We start from the raw sequence: 11,840 nt of genomic DNA on the forward strand, positions 1-11,840 counted from the left end.
TTTTTGTACATGTATGAGGGGTTTAAAAGTTTCCAATGAAACCGAAAGGAATTTTATTTCCATAATCGACAAATACATGCATTATGTTACGGATGTAAAAAAAAAATACTAACAATCGAAACAAATTTTAATTAAAATTTAAATTGAACACATCAAAAATAGCCTTGCAACAAAACATAACTAAAGAAATCATCCATTTGACTATGGTAGACGGTTTCTTGGGGCAAATCCATTATTTACAAAGGTGTGTTGTACACAATAGTTATCACATTTAAATAATTGTTTTTAAACTACCTAATAAGTGCATATTTGACTGACATTAGTGACTAATGACTGCTGTTTATTCTAATTTGGATTAATTGTGATATACTGTCAATTCGTGAACAGTTTTCTTTGTCAGTGATATTATAATTCTTTGGGCCGCGATTAATTGAGGGGATATATCATTTCATGGTCAAGATTCGGTAATTTTTGACTAATTGCATGAGTTGTTATAATAGAGTGGTTTCAGATTGAAATGAATTGAAGTGCATTTAAGTGCACTGTGGGACAAAACCTGAATATGTATTCTTCTTTCATGTGCAGGTTTGTGTGCATGTGTGTGTATGTGTTTGCGTGGGCGCGCGTAAGAGAGTTTGTGAGTGTGTGCATGCGTGTGTGTGTGTGTGTGTGTGTGTGTGTGGCCTGCGCGAACGTGATTAGTTTTTTGCTCATTAATTAATAGATCAGTGCATAGACGAAAGCCTGCATGGGGACAATCAATAATAAATAAATAAATAAATAAATTTACAGAACGGTAAAAAATGGAAATTACCTAACCTTATTTTGAGGTCACTGGGCGTTCGCTGTTTTGTTCCGAACAGTTTGTAAGTGAAAATGAATCATATTAAAATCATTATGCCCTTATAAAAGATAATTCATATTCTGTACATGCCAACTCGAACATATTTCATTGATATTAACCAATGGCTCATTATATTTGGGTCATTGTATTAACCGACCATAAACAAGAGACATTTGTAACAATTTAATTAAGTTTTGCGTTCAACATGTTCACTTAAATTACCTTAAATACGTCAGAGTACGCGATGCATGGTGCACACGAACCGTGCTTACTGGTGTTTAATAGACGGGTTGCTTTGATAAGCCTGTCTTTGTACAAAAAAAAAAAAAAAAAAAAAAAATCAGAAGAAGTGCATCTTTGCTAAGTGAAGGCTCACTTGCACACAAGATCGGTGGCTTTATGGTAAGAGAAAAAGTGAAATAAGTCCAAATGCTGAACTCTTGAAAGAAAAAAGAGTTGATAGAGAAAGTTGAAGAACGTATTGCTAATAGTTGCAATTAGCTGAAATAGGCAACAGAAAGGAAACAGAACCGTTCCCAACCCATTTCACATACATTTATCATTTTACAGATCTCTTCAATCTCTCTCTCTCTCCTTCTCTCTCTCTCTCTCTCTGTGCATGTATATGTACATATACTAGTTTGGGATTTTTGCGTGTGCGACCGGCGCAAGATAGAGATGATCGCCAGAGGGGCTATAAACTTAACCAAAACAGTCCTTTTTGAATTACGAACAAGGAAGCAAAACATATTTTTAAGGTTTCGTTCACCAGAAAGAGCGGTTTGAAATCACCACAGCAAAGTAGCAATACTGTTCATTCGTGCTTTTAGATAAGATAAAGGGACATTATTTTAGCTAAATGGGTACGTCGGCTTTTTATTCAAAGAGCACGCTTCGAGTGTTCAAAGAAACTGACAATAATGCTAATGGGGTAAGCATGATGCCAACACACATCAAAACATTGTACCTTAAGTGATATGCGTACATGAAAACAGAGTAAATTGCCTTAAGATAAAATGTAATTGACAGCACTGAATATATAATATTTTGTTGAAAACCGCTTCCAGACACCGCTTTTACAAATCTCCGTGAGAACATTTGCGGTGGCAAAGTGAGTTAAGTACTATTTTCTCAGTTGACGTGCGTCTTATGCCAAACGCTCTCCTAGGTCAATATAAATAATGATATCATATGCGTTATCTGAAATGTTAGTTGTTCCGAATGCATTGTTCAAAGTGTGTGGTCAAAGTCATTATCAACGGAGCGGGGTAGCGCGTTCCCCACAAACACTTCTAAACAATGCGCAAGGTTTAAAACATGTACGTTGCAGTAAACCGCGTAACAATACATATATATTAATGCATTATACTCCAAACTCCTCGTGATAAGTGTACCAGTAACCACAGCGGCCTTGGGCGACGTGTACCAGGCCCCACGTCTTGGGGACCTGGGACAGAAATAAATCCTGATGCTATCAAACTTGATGAATTGCCGTCGGCAAGACATTTTCCTGTGCTCGGAAAATCCAAGCATAGCAACGAGAATTTTGAGAGAGAGAGAGAAAGAGAAAGAGAGAGAGAGAGAGAGAGCAGGAATAAGGGGCAATTGACTAATTCATACGATAGGAACGTCCAATATTTTACTTCCAACATTTTAATTTTGTAATGTTACAACCGATAAGGTAAAGAATAAGATTTCATCGAAATTTGAAAGAATCGTGGATTGAAAAGTATGAAATTTGATATATCATTAAGCAATTATCAAATTATTGGTTCACAAACGGTAAGTTTAACAGTAATACAATATGATATTCCAACCTGATCAAGCTTAGCAATAAACTGATTATCTAAATAGAATTATGAATCAGATCTCTATGATTATCCATTCGTACAGTATTGTCTCGTAAGAAGAACAGCTTTGTAATACACTTCAAATCGTTTCCCATCATGTAAAACACTCGCGTTGTACTTCCCCACCAGACATCTAGGCTTTCAAGAGAACATTGAAATCGGACATATTTAATTACTTTAGCCGTCCCCATATAATGTCTTTTTAACACGGTTAATGTGTATCAAAACGCCATCTTAAAAGAACCTGCATGGCTGCCCGCACGAAAACGAAGTAGATACTCCAGCGCAGTAGACTACTGCAATCATACTACAAACATGCTTCAAATCTGCTTCGATTGGGGAGCTAATTAGCATATTTGAAACATGCTTCTATCATGCTGCTAATCTACTGCATTAATGCTCCTCCTCTGTACAACCCTATGTAATTTTTGAAGTAGAATTGCAGTAGGCTATGCTGCATTTCTACTGCAAATATGCTCCACACCTCTACTGCGTTAATGCTTCTTTGCTACTTCGATACTACTGCATTTTCTTGCGGGATGGGCTTACTTATCAGGTCAAGACGTGGTAGGAAATGAGGATAAGTAAACCTACAACAAAAGTATATCTATACTTTAACTTTTTGGGGGAAGAGCTGTGACTGCAGTCCATGTCAGTTAAAATCGGGGATGAACGAGAAATTGTAAAATTGGCTCTGGGAAGGGGGGCGGGGGCTCACACCTAAAATTTCTCCTCTGTAGGGTGCGTTCAAAGATGCGTCCAGGTTCACCAAATGTTAGCAGCACTCGGCGTTTTACACAATGTAGCTGCCGCTGACTGCAACAGGATTTTAGAATACTCACTAAATTATAAAGATCTTTGCAAAATAAACCTACAGTGCCAGAGACAGTATAGTTTCCAGGGCAATTTATTCACTTTTACATGCAGCAATGATGCAATTTTTGATTACCGTACGTGTAACCGTTTGAGAATCAAATTTTGCATAAGTCAATTAGGAAGATGGCACAATTACTATTATTATTATTATTATTTTTATTATTATCTTTTGTCAATCTGGGCCTCATACAGGACAGTGTGGTGGGCCACAAATGTCCATCGTGCAGTCACTCGTGCAACGTGCTATGAGCCGTGCAAGCAAACGTGGTCACGACTTCCTTAATTAAATGTCTGTCCGAAATAAGTTTTGTCGCTAACACATATCCAGTTATCATTGACAATACAAAGGTTTTATACAACTACAAGTTTGTGGTAGAATGGTTGGAAGTTATCATTGATCACTTTATTTCTACATTAACATTTTGCACACAAACACACGCCCGGACACATTAACATAAACACGCGCACGAAGGCTCTAGTTTCAAGATAAGACATACGGTAGTTGTCCAAACAATTCGAATGCTATAATTAATCCGACCACATAATTAATTTTCTAGAATTAAATTTTCATGGCCCAAACAATTAGAACAAATGTGAAAATAATGCGGAGGAATGTTTTTCTTGTTTGAATTGCACCTGGTGCCCATTCTAATGTTGATAAAATAACATTATATTCATTTTGCTGATGACAGAAATTGTGAAATTGACGTAGAACTTAAAATAGCCGAAACATTGACTGCCATTTAAAAGGATAATTCCTGGTTAACAATTCGCCATCTATACAATACAACTCCATGCATCATTATAAAAAGCCATCTGTTAACTCACTCTTCCACGTGCACTTGGATAGATATGTATAAAACTATTGCCTTTTTAGTGGGACTTGTAATAAAACCCTTAGTGTTAAAACCAATAAAGTACATGTAATGCTGATTTGAATGTTGATCGAATGCCAACAATTTCTGAATTTAAGGATAAAAGGAAAAGATTATTCACAGAAAATCCCCTCTCAAAACGTGTTTGATCACGTTTTCGATGCTATTCCTTTCAAATAACCATAATAGATTTCATATTTGCGTTTCATTCTAGAACCGCATTGTTTTCAAGTTGGCTTTTAATAAAAATCATTTCAACCAACACTGTGTAAAGGACCTAATGACGCATTTTAGATTATATCTTATCAATTATTTCTCACAATTGAACGTCGGACGAGTCCCCAGAAAGTGTCAAAACTTCAACCACTGCTAGTTTTCAAAAATAAAAATCGATCTATTCTACGAGACTTTGTATTTTACCTGTGACCCATATCATCATACCAATGACCTTGACCTATTATACAGGCCCCGTCTTATGTGAGCTCTCATATCAAGCTGTAAGACGTTCAGGGTCAACCTCAAGCACCTACATCTCACTGATAGTCGCATCGATCAAGGGGCAGCTAAGCAGGACTGGCCGTAACTGGACTGTTCGAATCAAGCTGTGATCACTTGGTGGAATTGACCAATTAAGCGTTCCAGTAGTAAGCCATTCCGCTAAAGGTATGTGGTTTTTATATAACTACAAAGAGCAAAGCTTGTTAAATATTGTTTACTGCATTGCTTGTTTGACAGAAACTAGTAGTATTTAAAGTGAAACTAGATTTATACCTCCACTTAGAAATGTGAATGTGTTCATGTGACCCCAGTGTTAAAGCAGGTAATTGCAAGTCAAAACGCTCCAGTTGAATAACTCCTACAATAGAAGTGTAATGAAAGGACCTAATGGGTTTTTATCGTTTGCAATGATGTTGAGAACACATTAAGCCTTTTAGATCGATACAGGGCATTTATCTGCAGTTTCACTGCAAGTACTTACATGTATATACAGCACCGTAGGCAGACATTGTTTGTGCAATTGCTGATGTGTTCAGACGAAAAATTATATCAGCCCGTAGATTATCAGTCCCAAGATATATATTTGTCTGAAAGTTTCTTTATCCAAACTTTACATTTGGAACACTTAAACTGCTATAGAAACCAGTTACAGTGGTTGCTGTAGAAACCTTTTCTGCCCCTGAGCAGCAGTGGCTTTTAGAATCCAAAATAATCAAATAAATTCAATTCACAATGAATACAAACTTATCGAGCTCAACCTCTGGAAAATCAGGTCTTAACCATATGGATAAATATAAGCAAACATACATGTGTTGGCCTATATGCAGTTTATACGCTCGTATTTTGCAGAATGTCAGCAGACGACATTTCATCTGACGTCATCATACGCTCAGCGCGGCAGGATGATATCCCGGGGATTTACTGCTTAGTGGAGGAGGCCCAATTCTTCACGAGTAAAGAAACGCTGTCAGCTATAATGGAGTACGTAGGAGAAGAAAACTTCATTGTTGCACAGCACTTGGGACAGCTGATTGGTGAGAGCCTACCATAATACACAATATTTTCCAAAAAAAAAAAAAAAAAAATCTTCAGCGTGGACTTTGAACCTGTTTCCAATGCTTTTTCTTTTATAGCCACTTTCTGTTTTTATTCACTCGTGCATCAAGAGGCCTTTTCTGTGTTAGTTTTAAAGCTTTTTGTCATGTGTCAGAGCCAGAGCAAAATTTATTGCAAACTCTTAAGATTTCTAGCTCAGTGTGTGCTTAAGGCCTATTTAGATGTTTTAGAACAACTAATGAAGCAACAATATCTTAAATGTGGCAAATGTATAATAGTCACGTAATTGGCCTTATGATCAATAGACGAATTTGCCCGTGCACCTTAAAATAGCACGCCGTTTTATTGCAGGTTGCAGAGTTGCGGTAATGTTGAACGAGAGCACTGCGTTTGTCGGTTACTTCATCGTGACGAAGAAATATCGAGGAACAAAAGTCGGTAAGAATTTAGCAACATTTTGTCAAGCAAAAAGCTAAATTTCCATTTTACCCTAAAACGCCCTTTTGCATGAGTACAATAAATAATTGCAAAATTGTATAATGATAGAATTTTTCTCTACTGTCATAAGGGTATTGGGGCAAAAGAAAATTATAATGTGCAGTATATTAGAAACGGCAAGAAATACGCTTCCAAATGTCACTAATCAGATCAGTTCGACAAACAATTCCATCCGCAAGGTAATAGGTATTTAGTAACAATTTTACAGTATTAGATGGTGTTAGGTCTACTGTCGTTTTTATTTAGCTTGCCTTTTACTTTATTTCTCAAGCCAAACGGATAGCCAGAAGAATTTTAGACATCGTTGGGGAAAGAAATCTGCTTCTGTGGAGCGTGGTTGAGAGGGTCCAAACCAATATGAAACTTGGGATGAAGCTTGCCTCGGGTAATTTCAAATCTATCATGGTTTGCACCGGTAAAATAGACATATCAAAGCTAAGAACAGGTGAAGTGTCAGACGACGCGTCTGATCCACCAATCAAAATCCTTCAAAAGAATGACGTCGACTTTGAAAGCTTATTTGCGTACGACACGTCTATCCACGGGTTCCCTAGGAGAAAATGTTTGGAAATTTGGCTAACAAAACCAACTTCTACCACTTTGGTAGCTGTAGCACGCGACGGGGCCGTAAAGGGTTACGGTGTCATCCAAGACGCTCCTCATTATTTCCATCTCGCGCCACTTTACGCTGAATCATCTGCTGCAATGATGGCACTGCTTAAAGCTCTTTTGGAAACGATTCCAGAGGGCGCTGAGGTCGAGTTCTTTGAAAACCCTGCTTGTTCAACCGCCGCCAAAGTACTACAAGACAACAAAAACTCATTAACACAACTTTCAGAGATGAAATTGATGTTTTCTAAAGAAAATATCGTCATGCCAGATCCGGAGAGGGTGTTTGGAGTCGCCCACCCGATATTGCCAGTTTGACTGAACTCTCGAAAAACATTCAGAAAACAAGATTTCTTCACTATTAAATGATGCCCCATTCATCGTAAAACAAGACGTAACTATATTTCCTCGTGCCAATTGCAAGTTCTTTTTTTTCGGGGGGGGGGGGGGGGGGGGGTACATGTACCATGTGTAGGAAACTGAATTTGTCATTAATTGCTACAATTCCAAGAAGAAATTTTACTATTCTAAATTGCAAGCAGCTTGGAGATAATCTGAGATAGACCTTTGAATGAATAGTTTCAACGAAAAAGACATATAAAGAAATGTTCCTCCTCCCTCATCCTGGATCCGCTTACTGTGTATATATCAGGCCAGAGCCCTTTTCAGCGCTTTGGAAACAAAAATCACAAATATGCTCTTTTCTAAAATTTAAAGTGAAATACTCCAAGTTTCATAACTGACAGCAAGCAGGGTAAACCAGGAAATTTTGCCGCACTCTCCATCTTGAAACCAGCATAAACTGATGAAGACATTGTAGTTGTTGTGATAAAGCACATCTCCTACATTCATTCACATAATGACACGTGCGATTATATTATGTGCACTGGAATTTTTGTACTACCTTGGTGATGATTGATGACATAACTGACTGTGAAGAGTTTTGGATGTCGCAGTGAACAATGAAGATTAACATTTCTCACATTTCTCACAAAATAATGCTGAGATTTTGTATACTGAAGATATAACATTTTGGATATGGTATTTTGGACGTCTGCAAGTAGCACAATAGAATTACCCTGAGTTCCAGAGATGACTGAAACCATCATAAGCATGCCGCTTACAGCACGCCAGGGCTACATAGATAAGCAAAGTCGAGGAAAGGCATAATTTGGAATTCACAAAGCACATTTAACATTTCTGCCATTCCTTAAACTATTAATCGATCTACGGAAACACTGTGTTGAATGAAATAAAGTGCAAACTCACGGGGCACCACACTCAATGAAAAGTTACCACTTATGCAAATGTACGTTGCATCAGAAGTGCTGAATCACCCGGCTCCTCAAGCACAATAAGGGTAAACCGCTAGTGAAAACAGTTTAAGTTATTTCTACAACTAGGGATAATGGGATCAAGAACATTAATATTTAATGGCGAAGATATCAAGGAACGTAAAATCCGACATTATTATATTTGGCAGAATGGATAACAAAAACATGAACACCAGATGACATATCGGTAATGATCTCGCTAAAACAGTGAATGTAAAACGGGTGTCAAACTGTCGTAACATGAAGATTGAGCAGGCTTTGCAATCTGTACATTAGCTAGCTAGATTAGACACGTAACTGATTATGCTTTCGACCAAAACATCAGTGAGCGGACGAAAGGCTAATGCAGAAAATCTCTTTGATCGCTAAATGTTTAATGGAACTGCCAAATAACGTGCTTAGCTAATGCTTTCAAAGTTGTCCCTCAGCTGACGTAATTGTAAGTCGAAGTACTTGGAAAAGCATTGCTTGTATTTTGTACCCGTGAGAGACATTCAATCATATATTGTGCTGGCTCTTGAACGATATTAGACGTTGAAACTCAGCTGGGAATCTCAACAAAGAGCGGGTTCCTAAAGGGTGTAACCAAACCAGAAGTGATTGTAAACTGGGTCCGTTCTAGGAGTCATCTCCCTAAACCATTTTAGTTGGTTTTCATTATTAAATTGGAAAAGGATAAAACTGAGATAGTTCACTTAACATGGCAACGTCCTAAAGCTTACTCTATTTGCTTTTTGTGTAAAAGTTGCAGTGTACTCATTAAGTGGATATCTACTGTAATACAGGGGTATAATTGGTCAAAGGGATAGACTAAAATATTTCTGAAACAACCAAATCAGTTGTTAATTTACTTTGTCGACCGTTACGTCTTCTAGGCATGGCGTGTATTAAAGGACCACATGTACAATGAGAGTACAACATTTTAAAACAGAATTTTTAATTTGCTTGTTTTAATATGTATAGTTAATGTTTATTTCCTCGGTCACTAAATTATGATTGTCCATGAAATAACGACCTATAAATCTGCTTTTGCATCCTTTTATTCCGATTTTTGACTCAGTCTCGTACCGGAAATAGAGTATGGAGAATTTCACTCGTGGTGGTAATAATTTGAAAATGAATATTGTTACTGGATAATGGGTTTATAGAACGTTTTAAGGCATTTGGGAAAAAGTGCACCTTGGTGATAACAGAAAATTTGCTAAAACGTCTGGGGGGAAACATTGTTATTGCCACATGATACATAAAGCTTAATTAAGCGCGCATAGTACGCCTTTGAATTCAGACGATAGTGTAAGGTTAGAGAACCACTATATGATTACACAACGAACCGATCACAATATTCACAGTAAAAAAATGTGGGAAAGATGCATCTTCATCATATTACAGAACAAAAATAACTTTTTTAACCATATCCATGCATCACCCGCTGCCAAGCTGTTATCAGCAAAGCAAAAGTGATAAAAACACCATTATGACCGTTTGCTACCTATTTGTCAAATAGCATGCATTATCCACGAGTTAGGACTAATAAAACCTTGTATTTTGATTAAACAAAGTGGCAGTCGATACATTACATCCATAATTTACCGTCTCATCCTTAAAAACTACAGTGCACCATTGGGTAGGCCTACATTATAATTCCCCTTCAGAAAACTCATTTAATACTTGCCACCAGTGTTTTGTGTGATAATTGCCTCGCACCAGGAAATATTACTCATTTGTAGCAAAACACTACAAACGAATGCGGGTAGCTGTTTGTATATCAGACAGGCATTTGATATATTTATATAACTGTTGGTGATTGGTAAAAACACATTCACTTTTGATGTACAGTTGTCGGGTTGAAGCGCATATATTTCAACGCATTCCTTGTTTCGGGATTACAGTAACGCTGTAATACTGTCATAAAATCTATGACGTAGAGTTTAACTCGCACTAAGTTCAGAGACGCGGAGACAAGGGGAAATAAGAGGTTCTTCCTGAAAAAAAAATACCATAATCAAGACGTCGGCCTTTCAGTTGTTATATTTTGACATACCTGATTGTGAAGGTACAGCAACTGTCAAAAAACTCTGTGTCAAATATACCGTGGTGTGTAAAAGAGAGTTGAGACTTATACGACAAGACCAACTTTTTTGCAATGAAAACGTCTGGATACTCAAAAAATGAAACAGCTGGTATCTTCCGACCCCAACTTTGGTTTCTCGGTTTTGATCCCATGGAGATCACGGATGGCACCGTTGATTGCAACAGCGTTGTTCCGTTCACACCAACGAACGAGATACAACTGCAAGGAGCATATGGAGTTGCTTTATTTCTGTGTGCCGTTGGGCTTATAGAAAACTCCGTATCCGTTACGGCATTGTTTCAAACGAACAAACCCTGGCAGGCCCTCCATGTCATTTTGATTTACCTGTCGGTTGCAGACTTGGGATTTATCTTCTTCAGCATCATCCACGCAGCCGCTGTACAGGTGCTCCACGTTTCCAGGAACCTTTCCCAAAACCCCACTTTGGTGTGTTTCAGCTTGGTAACCGCTGATCTGTGTGTGTTCGCTTTCCAATTGCCCCTCCTCGTGACAACGTACATTGTTCTGTATCAGACAATCTCGCTTGCTTTCCCGTTACGAAGCAACACGCTGGTGACTAAAAGAAGAATCGACATTGGTATGGCAGTTACATTCATCGTTGCGTGCTTGGTCCCGTTGAGTTTCCACGTTGTTAGTTTTGGAGAAGGCGGTACCGACTGCTGTTTGCATTACACCAAATTGAATGCGGCCGGTAAATCATGGTACTATGCCATTTTGTGTACTATTTTGGTTATTGCAAATATGGTTCTCTACGTGGTTCTGTTCCGCATTGCTAGAAAGATCGTAAGCAAGCATAACTACTACCCATCCAACGGGGACATCCAGCGAAATGCCACACTTGCTAAAAAGAATAAAAAGTTAATCATAACAGTTGTTATCTTATCCGCCAGTGTGGTTATTTGCTGGTTGCCGGCAGTTGTCACATTTTACATTAAGGCTTATATGGCAGCAAAAGACTTCGAGGTTAGTTTCCAGGTGGTTTTCACACAAGTCATCGCGGGGATAATCCCCATGCTGAACGGAATCCTGGATCCCGTCATATACGGAGTCAGGCTACCGGAAGTGAGAGAGGGTTACAAGCGACTTCTGGAAAGGCTATGGAAATCGCGCCAAAAGGATAAAAGGTGCCCACGCACAGTGACGACAGGCAACTCAAGTTTGTGACAGTGTTTTAGTCTGCATGCATACTAAGCATCTTCTCTCCAAGATAGTAAAACAGTATGACATTTTTTGCCTAATACTTTACTTTCAATATGTGGCTTCCTTAAAATTTACAGTTCCTATAAAATATCTAAATCAATACAAGGA

General features: G+C 38.1%; 1 protein-coding gene across 1 annotated transcript; it reads left to right on the forward strand.

Moving 5' to 3' along the window:
* The first annotated feature begins 4,919 nt into the window (after positions 1 to 4,919).
* Positions 4,920 to 7,514, forward strand: LOC106180959 (uncharacterized). Its single transcript, XM_013565144.2, has 4 exons — positions 4,920 to 5,108; positions 5,793 to 5,977; positions 6,351 to 6,437; positions 6,769 to 7,514. Exons 2-4 carry the CDS (start codon positions 5,794 to 5,796, stop codon positions 7,422 to 7,424), a joined length of 927 nt encoding a protein of 308 aa, XP_013420598.2. The 5' UTR covers positions 4,920 to 5,108; position 5,793; the 3' UTR covers positions 7,425 to 7,514.
* Positions 7,515 to 11,840: the final 4,326 nt, after the last annotated feature.

The sequence above is a fragment of the Lingula anatina genome, chromosome 5, assembly GCF_051362555.1.
Source record: "Lingula anatina isolate TDL-2025a chromosome 5, LinAna3.0, whole genome shotgun sequence".
NCBI lineage: Eukaryota > Metazoa > Brachiopoda > Lingulata > Lingulida > Lingulidae > Lingula > Lingula anatina.

Coding starts and splice junctions, on each gene's coding strand:
- LOC106180959 (XM_013565144.2), top strand. CDS start 5,794: ATGTCAGCAGACGACATTTCATCTGACGTCATCATACGCTCAGCGCGG. Junction 5,978..6,350: donor GCACTTGGGACAGCTGATTG/GTGAGAGCCTAC, acceptor GTTTTATTGCAG/GTTGCAGAGTTGCGGTAATG. Junction 6,438..6,768: donor ATATCGAGGAACAAAAGTCG/GTAAGAATTTAG, acceptor TTATTTCTCAAG/CCAAACGGATAGCCAGAAGA.